This window comes from Zea mays, chromosome 1 (genome assembly GCF_902167145.1).
Source record: "Zea mays cultivar B73 chromosome 1, Zm-B73-REFERENCE-NAM-5.0, whole genome shotgun sequence".
In the NCBI taxonomy this organism is placed as follows: Eukaryota; Viridiplantae; Streptophyta; class Magnoliopsida; order Poales; family Poaceae; genus Zea; species Zea mays.
The window spans coordinates 171,718,234-171,730,366 of record NC_050096.1 but is presented as its reverse complement, the minus strand read 5'-3'; the positions used below and the strand labels follow the sequence as shown (position 1 = coordinate 171,730,366).

Genomic DNA, 12,133 nt, shown 5'->3' with positions numbered 1-12,133 from the left:
CGGCTTCACAAGCTTAGAAAAATCTGGTATGAATCTGCGATAATACCCAGCTAGTCCAAGAAAACTCCGGACTTGGTGAACAGTAGTTGGGGGTTTCCATTCCAGAATATCTTTGACCTTGCTAGGATCTACCACAATTCCTTTAGCTGATAACACGTGCCCCAAAAATTGAATTTCTTCCAGCCAGAACGCGCACTTGCTGAACTTGGCATATAGCTGATGTTCCCTGAGGCGCGTCAATACAATCCGTAGATGCTGAGCATGGTCCTCTTCATTCTTAGAATATATCAAGATATCGTCGATGAAGACTACCACGAACTTGTCCAACTCGGGCATGAACACCGAGTTCATTAAATAGGTGAAGTGGGCAGGAGCATTTGTGAGCCCGAAAGACATTACCAAGTATTCAAACAATCCATACCGCGTAGTAAACGCGGTCTTCGGTATATCCTCGGGCCGAATACGGATTTGATGATAGCCCGACCTGAGATCAATTTTGGAAAATACCCTCGCCCCAGTCAGTTGATCAAATAAGATGTCGATCCTTGGAAGAGGGTACTTATTCTTAATGGTGACCTCATTCAGGGGTCGATAATCCACGCACATTCGCAAAGTTTGATCCTTCTTCTTAACAAAAATGGCGGGACAACCCCATGGGGACGAGCTTGGCCAGATGAATCCCTTATTCAGTAGATCTTGCAATTGAATCTTCAGTTCCGCCAACTCATTAGGGGGCATACGGTACGACCTTCGGGAGATGGGAGCCGTACCGGGTTTTAGCTCAATTACGAATTCTACATCTCTTTCAGGGGGCAGTCCAGGCAAATCTTCCGGAAATACATCTGGAAACTCACATACTACCGGAATGTTCTTGATCTCCGGTACAATGGCTTCATATACTCTACCAGAAGTTTTGGCTGGATTGGTTGCGGGGAGAGTCAAAAGAATCTCTTCTTGGTTATAGCTCAACCTGACGGTTCTGAGTTCAGTGTTGAGAATTGCCTTGTGTTGGGTTAACCAATTCATACCCAATATTACATCTATATCCTGGCCTTTTAGAACAATCATGTTAGCAGGAAAGTTCCGCCCGGCCATTGTTACTGGCACTCCATAGGCCACTTCTCTAGTATAAATGTGTCCCCCAGGTGAATGAATTTTAAATCCCTCCTTTGATTCATGATATGCAATATGATGTTGCTCCACAAATTTCTTGCTAATGAAGGTATGTGAAGCACCAGAATCAAAAAGAATAATTGCTGGGTGACTGGCCACGGGAAACGTACCCATCATCACCAGCTCTCCTTCCGGTGTAGTAGCCACTTGGGTGTAATATACACGCCCTGTCTTCTTTGTATTCTTCCCCGCAGCATTTCCTTTGGGCTGAGCTGATTTCCCAGATCCTTGCGAAGCATTTGATTGATTTTGCCTAGGATATGGGCAGTCCTTGATAAAATGTCCCGACTTGCCGCAATTAAAGCACCCAGTTGAAGAACTAGGCAAGGCAGGGAATCGAGTGCCTGGGGCACCCGGCTGATTGGGGGTATTGTTGGGGCGGATAATGATTGGCTGTTTAAAGGGGAATGAGGGTGGACGAGAAAAAGTGCGATTTTGGTTTGAAGGTCGGATCACAAACCGTTGCTTCTTCGCCTGGCCCTGATTAGGCCTCTCACCACCAAATCCCTTATTCTTCCCAAAATTTGTATATTTTGCTTCAACAGATAAGGTTGTGCTGACAGCCTTTCCATACGTGAGATCTATGCATGTGACCATTTTCCTTTGTAGCCGATCATTCAGTCCCCGCATAAAACAGTTCTTCTTCTTTAAATCCGTATTCACCTGGTCGATGGCATACTGCGACAGGTGATTAAATTTGTTGAGATATTGGTTGACGGTATCTCCACCTTGTTGTAACTTCATAAATTCCTCTTGTTTCATATGCAGCACTCCTTCGGGGATGTAGTGTTCACGGAAGGCTGCTTTAAACTCATCCCAGGTGACTTGATGGTTGACAGGTTGAATAGCCACAAAATTTCCCCACCAGGTACTGGCAGGACCACGGAGTTGTTGTGCTGCGAACAACGGCTTCTGCGTCTCTAAGCAACGGAGAAGACCAAACTTTTGTTCAATAACCCGAATCCACTCATCAGCTTCTAAGGGATCTTCAGCTTTGACGAATAGAGGTGGACGGGTTTCAGAGAAGTCCAGATAGGTGGTCTCACGGGGGCCTTGCTGAAAACCCCTTCCCGCCTGCTGCTGGAATTGCTGCTGACCCGCCATTTCCCTAAGGAAGCGGGTATTGTCTGCGGTGGCATTCACCAAGGCGGCAATCGCCTCGGCTAACGTGGGAGGAACTGGAGGTGGGTTTGGGGTAACATCCCGTCCCCCAGAAGTTCCTGCTGCGTCCTGTCCTCGAGTCCTGGTCGGCATCTGTGGCAAAAACATTTGAAGTAAACATAATGTGCCAGAGAAAACCTTCCATTTTACATTACTATAAAAAGTAATGATACAGACTCGATATTACATAACAGGATACAATACCCATTATACAAAAGTTCAACCTATTATACAACAGTACACCCTATAATACACTACTCTACCTCTATTACACCATTATTCCTGCTTGCCATTAGTCTTGGCGGCCTCATCGTCAGGTGTGGGAGTCCAGACATCAACTAACCTCAAAGAAGGAGGGGGCTCAAAAAGGTCTAACTCCCCACCCAGCGCACGTCCCGCAACGTGAGATGGTTCGGCTTCCGCCTCAGTAGGTTGTGCAGGCTCACTTGGGTGTAATTGTGAGTATAGTATATGGACTTCCTCATGCAACGTATTGCAGTAAACCTGCAGGTTATCAACCGTTGAGCTAAGTTCTTTAATTCGGGCCTGAGCCCTTGCTTCCTTAGCACACATTAGCAAACGAGACTGTACGGCCCAGTCAAGTGCTAAGTCTCGATCAGCGAGTTGATCTTGCAAGTGTCGGATGTCCCTTCTCAGTTCATTGATTCTATCTCCGTCGGCGACCCAAGCATCAGTCCTATGTTGCAGCGCTGCTTGAAGTCGACTCACACGAGCTTCAAGGTCTCCGATGGGGTCGTTGCTTCCACTGCTGCTGCTTTCATGTCGGGGAGCCAATTGATGCCGAGGCACCCCAATTGGTCCCGTAGACTTGCGTGTCGTTAGCCTGGTACGTGGCGGCATCTTTTCTAAGGGGAAAATGTTATTAGTATAGTGCTTAGCATGATGCATGTATAATTACAGAATCAACCTTAGTCGATTCAACCTTCTATACATTGCACTCTTCCTACCTGGTCTTTAAGATAGACTCTTCAGAATACTTAGATAAGAAGAGAAAAGAGTTTTTAGGTAAGACTTTTGAAAATCCTTTTTGAAGATGCCTCATAATATCTGCAAAGAAGGGCTACGCTCCGATACCAGCTGTGACGGAACCTCCCAAGTAATTAGACCCACCTACAGTTGTCCTTGTCCAAACGGACATCAGACACCCTGTAGATGTTCCTAAGTCACTTGACAAGTTCGGTATCTTTCCTTACTTTACCAGGAACGTCTCACCCGTCTTGCAGACATTACAGAACATCGGAGATAAAGAAATGCGGAAGCGAATTACATAAACTTACATTTATTTCAAAGGCAAGCTTGAGTTATTTTATTACAGACCAGACTAAAAGTGAGTGCAGAGTAGTAACATTATACAAACCAAGGGAGGCACAGACTCCTCCCGATAAGTTATTAACAAAAGATCCTATGTGGAGGACCGAGTCCTCTCGCACTTCAGTCTTGTTTTTCTTCTTTTGGAACCACCTTGGCACAGAAGCAGCAAAAGTCTGCTACTTCCTCACCTAAAAACAACGAAGGGATAAACCCTGAGTATGGAATTACTCAGCAAGTCTTACCCGACTAAAGAAAAGACTCTCAAGGGTATGCTGGTTATATGGGAGTCAAGGTAAGGCTTTTTAATAATCAATGACTCTGTTTTGCAGAAATGCTTACTATAGTGGATCCTTAAAAATCCAATTTTATTTGTCAAGTTAAGTAAAATTACCTGCACTAGAGTTCTTTCTACCCTAGTTCAATCACTGGTCCTGCACTAGCCAATTTCTTAACAAAAGCCCATCGTCTTTAGTGGAATGCTACGTGTAGGGCAGTGACCAAGTCTTCATAACCGCGAAGTGTACGGCGATCCGAATCGATTATACTCAGCTGAGGATCTCCAATCACACGACATATGTAGCACTTAACCCTTGCATATGTCAACCCGCCACCGGGGTTCTTAAGACCGGATCAGGTTCACGCAAACCGAGAGCACAGATACACCACCGTCCAGCCTCTTGCCACGGAGGGTACACGCTACTCTCGCCACCGCTCCACGCCCATTTCGTGTTATCTTATTCTGGCCTTAGTCTGCCCGAGGCAAGGCTTACCCATGACGAGGCATGTGACCAGTTAAAGGGTCCTCAATCATCAAGCCTACATCGACAAGGTCCTTAATCGACTCAGACGGAGACACTACACCGAGACTCTCTTCTCGTGCAAGTCACCCGCCCGGTCTCAACTTAATTATTTCAAACCCAAAGTTTGGTACCTGGCAGAGGTACATCTTTTCTGATGTTGAACCCATCAAGGCCTTGATGGATCCACCATCAAATTTTATTTTCGAAAACATCCCACCCACTTTTGCCACATCATATTTTGTAAAAACAAAACCTTTTGTTTTTCTAAAGCCAAGCTAAGCATCAAAAAGCTTTTGTAAAACAGGTGATTAAAGAAGGTAATCAAATTCAAGGAAGGTAATGCATGAATGGTTTTATCAAGCAATTCCTATCACCTAATGCAGCAATCAAGTGAGAAAGATTTTAAAATAGCAAGGAGGGTGGCAAATGCACCGGGGCTTGCCTTCGTTTACAGGTGATTCGAGTTCGGATCCACAGATATTGAAGTAGAAACTATTCCCGGCCTAGGATTCCGAAGGTGGTGGTGTCCTGTCTTCGGTGACTTCTATCTCTTCTTCACGTTCTAATCATAACCATACATAAGTATAAGAATGGATGCCATGGGATGCTCATGAGGATACAAAGATAGCATGAACTTATTATTTATGTCTTGAATACAACTTTCCTTCACGGAGTTCCGGGAACTTAGGGTTTCCGGAGTCGGTAAAGGAGTTCATAGGGCAGGGGGGTGGTTTTGGGTTTGGTGATCAAACAAGGTCCAAATCAATTCAAACTTTACCCAAGGTCTCTAAATAGTGTATAACACTCATATAAAAATTTTGGGCATTTTTGGACTTACCAATTATTTTCTAAAAATCTATAACTAATACTTTTAACCACTTTAAATACCCTAAAATTTCTTACTTCCACTAAAAATCACAAACTTATTTTTATTAAATTCTATGGAAAATAAGAAGCCTAGGAAAATTAGTTTCACAATTTTAGCATTTTTCTACATTTTTCTACATATTTCTAAAGCTCTGCTGAAAAAGAAAAGGGAAAAGGGTTGAACAGTGATGGGCCGGTTTTAGCCCAGCGGCCCAGTCCAGAGAGGAAAGGAGCCCGCGCGCGCCCGCGCCCTGGCATCTTTGCAGAAAGACCCTCGGGTTTTTAGCTAACTGGAGAACGAGCTTCTTTACTATTCCTATGTGTCGCTGCCAGATTACACCTAAGCCCTCTGGTTTCTAACTCTTCGCAGGATGAAGTCCACGACGGCGTCGCGCGGAGGATGAACTCCGGCGAGCATGCAGACCGGCCGGAGGAGGCCAAGACCAGTGCTTAGCGTCGGCCTAAACCAAATTCATTACCTAGAGAACGTTTCCCCTAAGTTAATTTGAAGAATGGCACTCTACTTTGCCCTGTCCACGGTGACCGAGAACGTTACAGAGGGATGAAGGTGTTCCCGGCGAGTGGTGGTGATCTAGTTCAATTGGACGGTTCGAGGAGTTCGCGGGGTGCCTACGGATGCTAGAACAAGCAACAGAAGGACGCGAGCTAACCGGAATCGAGCTGGCCGCGGCGAGCTGTTCTTCACGGCGGCGGAGACCGGATTTGGGGAGAATTGGAAATTCGCGCGTGCTGGTGGATGATCGAGGGTGGGAGCGGGTGCTATAGCTTCGGGATGACTTAGCGCAGCTGCCCGGGGGCTCAATTTATAGGAGGCTTCGACGGCGGCGCTTAATTTGGCCGGACAGAGCTGGCGGCCGGAGATAAAGAAGAACGCAGGTGCGGTGAATTCGTGTCCACCGCCGTGGCAATCTCCCCGTCGACGATGGGACGGGTATAGGGAGTCATGGCGACGCGGTGGAAAGGCTTGGACACGCGGCACACAGCCGGGAAGCGGCGGTCACCGGCGAGCACATCCGTTCCAGCCGTAAGGAGGAAAAGAGAGACACGGGGGGGGGGGGGGGGGTCACCGGAGTGATTTCCAGCTCACCGTCGGCGAAGATCTTTTACCGTGCGCCCTTATCTGCCCATCCCGTGCACAAGTCAGGCCGGCAACGACACGAATCACGGCGGAGGTGTCGTCGGCGGTGGGAGTTCCGCGCTGGCAGCCTGATCCAATCCAGGCTACTGTACCATGGTGAACACCAATTCAGAGCGACTGACAGAGCACATTGGAGCTTCATTTTCTCCCAATTTCATGTGACAACAGGTCCAAGTCTCTGCATCAAAATTGTAGTGCTACATACCAGCTACAACTTTGCTACATGGTGTTGTCACAAAAAATCACTGAATCTGGTTTGAAATTGGGCTTGAAGTTCAGGGCATGAATCTGTTAGTCTGATATTCAAACAGAACCAGACTGACAGTCCAACTTGGGTTGAGATTTTCTCCACATTTCTTATAAGGACATGGCTTGAACCCTTAAACAAAGTTGTTCTCCTATGATTGGGCTACCAACTTGATGTGGTGACCTAGGGCAAAAACCCTATAATTTGAAAGATGCAAAGCTCCAAAGTTGAGCCAATTCTCTGATTTTCAGACTTAGAATAGAACTCAAATGAAGTCCATTTTGCATTTAAGTCCAAAACTTAGGGTTTGGCTTTCAAGTCCACATATTTGTGAACCAATTGACTTAAAATACTTATTTGGCTTGGTTTTTGCACTTTAGCCCAAAAGTGGACTAATTTTGCATATAAGCCCCTAGGGTTTGGTTTTAGGGTTTTCCAGGGTTCCAATTAGGGTTTCTGGTATTCCAGGGGTATAAAAGTGATTCAAGTTTATTCTTAGGGTCATTTTATGACTTTTACCCTAAAGCTTTTAGGTTTTCTCAACTTGGGTTAAGTTTTACCCCTTTAATCCCTATTTAGGGTTAAGTTCCTTAACCAGGGTCCTATTTGCAAAACACTTAAACAATACAACTTGTTTGAAATTTTTGCCTAGTGAATGCACTCTAGGTGTGTCAAACATATGCAATGCCAATGCTTATGATGCCATGCTCAAGTTTTAGTTATAGTAACACCAGGGGTGTTACATCTCCATTCCAGCAAACAACATGACAACCTAAAACTCGGAAAAAGATCAATACAATATTGACCATATATCATGGCCATCACCATTGTCATCATTTATCAAGTATGGATAATATCGATCACATCGCGCACCTCCAGCATGCATTGAAAGCTCTGTTTCCACCCCTAATGATGAAGAGGTCGAAGCAGAGGCTCTTGACAGAGCGACGGCGCGTGCGTCCCGGACGAGCTTGCCGCACCAGACGAGGCAAAACTGCTCGAGCACGTGCGCAACATCGGTGCAGATCCGGAGCGCGGTGACCGTGGAAGCGAGGACGACGTCCATGTAGAGGTAGGGCTTAAAATACCACATGAGCATGAGCTGATGAGAACATTATTTGTAAACACATGCTCAATATAAATAAGTCACAAGATATTTAGAATTGAAAAAACAAACTTTTTTAAGGTTCATGCCTTCATGACAGTCACCCAGCCAATATTTCTCCGTGGGTAAAATCAAAACATAGGCAAAACTGAGTAGGGCTCACAGGATTTCAATAAGCACGAAAACGTAGTAAGGTACATGATGTTGTGCGCAATACACAAAGATCACTATGATGTAAAAAAGTGTAACAAGATTGGCGTGTAGAGCTCTATTACAAGTAGCAATTATTGAGATCCCAACTAAATAATTAGGGAGTGATATGAAAAATATGTAAACGGGGAGATGGAGGGAATGATGGAAGTGTCAAAAACCTTAACCCAACTTCAAAATTGCAGCAATAATAAATATGCTCAAAACCTTCTTAAATACTCCAGCATAAAAATATGATCTTAATTGTTTTATAATATGTTATTGTGTTCTCTTATTTTTCAGTGGATACTCTTGCTTTTCCTGGATGATTTTGTGCTTGGTTCTACAATACTTTCTTACCTTGGACTGCAATATTAAACATCCATGATGCTTCCACTACGATCTGCATAATACAGAGAACAATGGTGGTCAATGATCACAATATAGTCGGAGGAAGGCAATTGAATGGCGTCGAAAGGAATTTTGGAGATACAGTCGACGACAACACTCTGCAAATGCTACCACGAGATGAATGAAACCAGAAAGGTACAAATTTTTAGCCAGCTTGATCTCGAGAACAACAACCGACCTGTACTGGCGAAGCAACTATCAGAAGTCCGGCAACACTACCACACGGACCAGGACACGACCATTGGGGACGCTAGCAGGCCCACCAGTTCGACTGTGATGGCCACCGTTATCTGATTGAAGAAACGACCTAGACATAGAGTATCTCGAAACGACCCTGATCAGGAATTAAGGAGTTAGGATACAAGATTTCAGTTTTCGTTACCACCTTCCTCAAAGATGCTACCACAAGGAGAGCTCCTATAAAAATCTAGATACATTAAATATGTTTTGCCACTTTATACCCCTTTTGAAGGTGTTATAGGCTTATAGTTTTTGCCAACCTTTTCTTTAACAACTGACTCTGGTAAGAATGTTGTAATAGAAACTCTAATACATAAGGCTAAATTGTTCAACCACTATAAATGGACAAAAAGGTAGTCAATTTGTGAAGCAGCAACAACATGTAAGACTGAGATTCTAAAAAATATGGAACATGCTCAAAATATTTAAATTGAGATTTTCCTCACAAATATAAAGAAAAAACAAACCTAAATGGTGCTAAAGGTTTTGTTTTAGTGAGCTAGACGCTTTGCTGGATTCTTGCCACTATTAGCAATGTCGTATTCGTAGCAGTCAAACACATCCCACATGTTTGCAATTTCACGTACTGCAGCAATTGAAAAAACTAAAACAGATAGCAGTTAAAGCGAACCAATACAAGAAACTTTAATAAAATGCATGTAGATACAGACCAAGCGAGGTTATTTGAAACGCTCTTGTGTGTAGCTCCAATTGAAACATTATATTTGAAACGCTCTTTGAGGTGTTTTGTCAAGATCATAGCATTGCGGGTATGGACAAATGCATATTTTTATTGCAGTGCGCATCAATAAGAGGAAACCTGGAGGGCAGGCAGCTACAACTTGGAGTCTGCTGCTTACATTGGGGCATGTGTTAACCTTGAAACTTATGTGTTACCTTTTTCATTATCACATTAACTTTAACTATGTGAGGGTGATTATGCGGGGGTTATGTTGGAGATGTTGAAACTATTCTATTATTGAACCAATTGGCATTAGTTGTGCATTTATGGTATTATCATTTTGTTATCGGCTATCTGTCTGTCGCTTTTACTAACACTTATCGAAATAATTTGTGTGCCGTTGCAACGCACTGGCATTATACTGGTATTTTATTACAACGTATATCCCCGCACATGTAAATTTAGCTACTACATGGTAAGCATTTTTGCTTCACTTAGACCGATTGTAGAGGTTTAATTGGGAGGGCAAAATGACACTGTTAAGATGTGTTTGGTTTGAGAAGCAAAGTGATCAATCTTTTTCTCACTCCTCATTTTTTTATTTGATTTGTGGAATAGAATAAGTCGATCCATCACCTCCTCATTCCTCATAAGCTAATAATTAGTATATACATGAGGAGTGAATTGATTCTACCAAAATTGATGGAATAAACTTATGATGCATCATCTCATGAAACATAGAATGACTCCACAAACCAAACACACCATTAACACCTCAAACAGTGATTGACTGTAATAACACTGCCCCAGAGAAATGTATACTGTCTACTACAACTCCGATTATATACAACCCACTGACTGAGTGGCTGACTGATAGAGAAACCCAAAGTGCTGCTCTACATGCTAATAGAAGGAGCTAAGCTTGATCAGCAACCCGAAAGGACTCGACGCCTCGGCAGGCATCAGGCATCAGCCGATCTTCTCCGTGCTGCTATCGTCGGTAGGCCAGATGACCGTCTCCATCAGCCGCTCCTGCATCAGCGCCAGGTTCTCGTCGGAGATCTTCTCGTACGTCTTCGCATGGTCGCATTTCTGATAGACAGGCAGATGATTACATTACACGTCCAGAACCAGAACCAGAACCAAACCAAAGTGCCTGGGCCTCATGTAAGCCGGCGACATGCAGGCTGCAGCAGCGGCACTCGCTTAAGTAGTTACCTTCATCCATTTCCCGTACAGGTGAAGCCTGGTGACCATCACTCGCTCAGCAAGCTCCTGCCTCTCCTGCAAGGTGCTGCTGTGTGAGGCCGACTTGCCGAGTACACTCTTTTGTGGATTTATACGTGCAGTGTGTGTGTGTGACTGTGCGTATACCTTACCGAGAGCACGGAGGAAATGCTTGCCGTCGGTAGGCTTGTTGACAGCGACGAAGCTACGTGTGCGGCAGATGGAACAACGAACACAAGAAACAAGCATGTTTACACGACCGTGAGCAGGAAGAATTCAGAGCATAATAACAGAGAGGATTAGATCTGTGTTGGTGTTACTTGTAGGACCAGCGGTAGCTCGGCGGATTCAGCTCGTACAGCTGGGTCAGCACGGTCCTCACAGCCTTGTACGTGAAGTAGTTCATCAGTTGCTGCGACCACAAACAGCAGGGGGAAGTTCAGGAAAGCTAGGGCGGAGGAGGAAATGAGCAAAAACAGCAAGTGCTTTGAATTTCTCCACCCAAATTGAGACCAAAACCGGCACAAGCAATCAGGATATACCACAGTACCAGCGTGTGCATCCTCTGTGTCACTCTTCAGAAGAAAATGGAGAGAACTGTAACTCGATACACGCGTTGGTACTGTGGTATGTGGAGGTGTTGGGACGATGGCCGCGGGTGAGGTGTACCGTGGACGGACGACAACGAGGTACGGTGGAGGGGCGACAGCTGCTGCCTGGTGGCCGACTCCGCGCCTGGGCGACCCCAGCACGCCGCACCTGCGAATCCTGCAGCCCTAGCCACCAGAGCGTGTGGGATTGCCGATGATTGGGAAGGAGAAGAACAGTTGGCGGCTCATTTAGGAGTCCTGCCCCCTGTGGTTGATCTTCCAATTGAACCGTCAGCCGCTGCGAAGCCCTGCATGCGCTCGCCCTTCTCGCAAAATGGAATGGGATCGGTACGTTGCGGCGATGGAAGGGCGCAGATTGCGGGCTTCCATCGAAGGTCGTGGGGGCGAGAGATCCGGGGGCGGAGGCGAGAATGGAGGGGCGCGGGTGCGAGAATGACGGCAACAATGGCGAGATGCAGAGGCGAGAGGATCCCTGGGAGGCGGGGCTGCGGGCGCGACAATCTCAGGGGCGGAGCCACGGTGAAGCTGTGGACGCCCACATTAGAGTCTTATAGAGTAGTAGAGATTATACAAAGATTAAAATTGATTATGATAATCTTCTTATTGCAAATGAGCTTTTATCTTATGACACACATGAGGCTATTAACCTTGTTGTTAAGATTGATGTAGCAACCTCATGTGATGATCGAGCAATGTTGATCAGTCTAGTCTCCATGATGAATTGATTGAAAAAGTTGAGATCATGACACTAGAGAATTAGAAATTGAAGAAGTACTTGACTGATGCAACCTCTAAAGGAAAAATTGCCATATAAAGCAATGATGTTAATAATGAGTTGGCGGTGGATGATGAAAGGCTTAGAGATGAAGTCAAGAAACTCAAGCTTGAGAAAGAACATCTTGCCACTAGTGTACAAAAGTTCAACAAAG

The 12,133-nt window shown here is 45.1% G+C and overlaps 1 protein-coding gene and 1 pseudogene across 1 annotated transcript; both read right to left on the bottom strand.

The window, feature by feature from the left end:
* Positions 1 to 10,229: 10,229 nt before the first annotated feature.
* On the bottom strand, positions 10,230 to 11,155 carry LOC103645038 (chaperonin-like RbcX protein 2, chloroplastic). The gene is made up of 5 exons (XM_008668170.2): positions 11,144 to 11,155; positions 10,914 to 11,005; positions 10,741 to 10,798; positions 10,585 to 10,650; positions 10,230 to 10,458 (listed from the first exon to the last, which is right to left on the bottom strand). Exons 1-5 carry the CDS (start codon positions 11,153 to 11,155, stop codon positions 10,336 to 10,338), a joined length of 351 nt encoding a protein of 116 aa, XP_008666392.1. The 3' UTR covers positions 10,230 to 10,335.
* Positions 11,156 to 11,170: 15 nt separating this feature from the next.
* LOC111589915 (uncharacterized) lies at positions 11,171 to 11,919 on the bottom strand (annotated as a pseudogene).
* Between the last annotated feature and the right edge of the window lie 214 nt (positions 11,920 to 12,133).

Bases quoted from the DNA above. Each gene is read 5' to 3' on its own strand.
- LOC103645038 (XM_008668170.2), bottom strand. The intron at 10,799-10,913 runs GTAACACCAACA...CCGCACACGTAG, and splicing joins AGCTACCGCTGGTCCTACAA to CTTCGTCGCTGTCAACAAGC. The intron at 10,459-10,584 runs GTAACTACTTAA...CCTGTCTATCAG, and splicing joins TGTACGGGAAATGGATGAAG to AAATGCGACCATGCGAAGAC.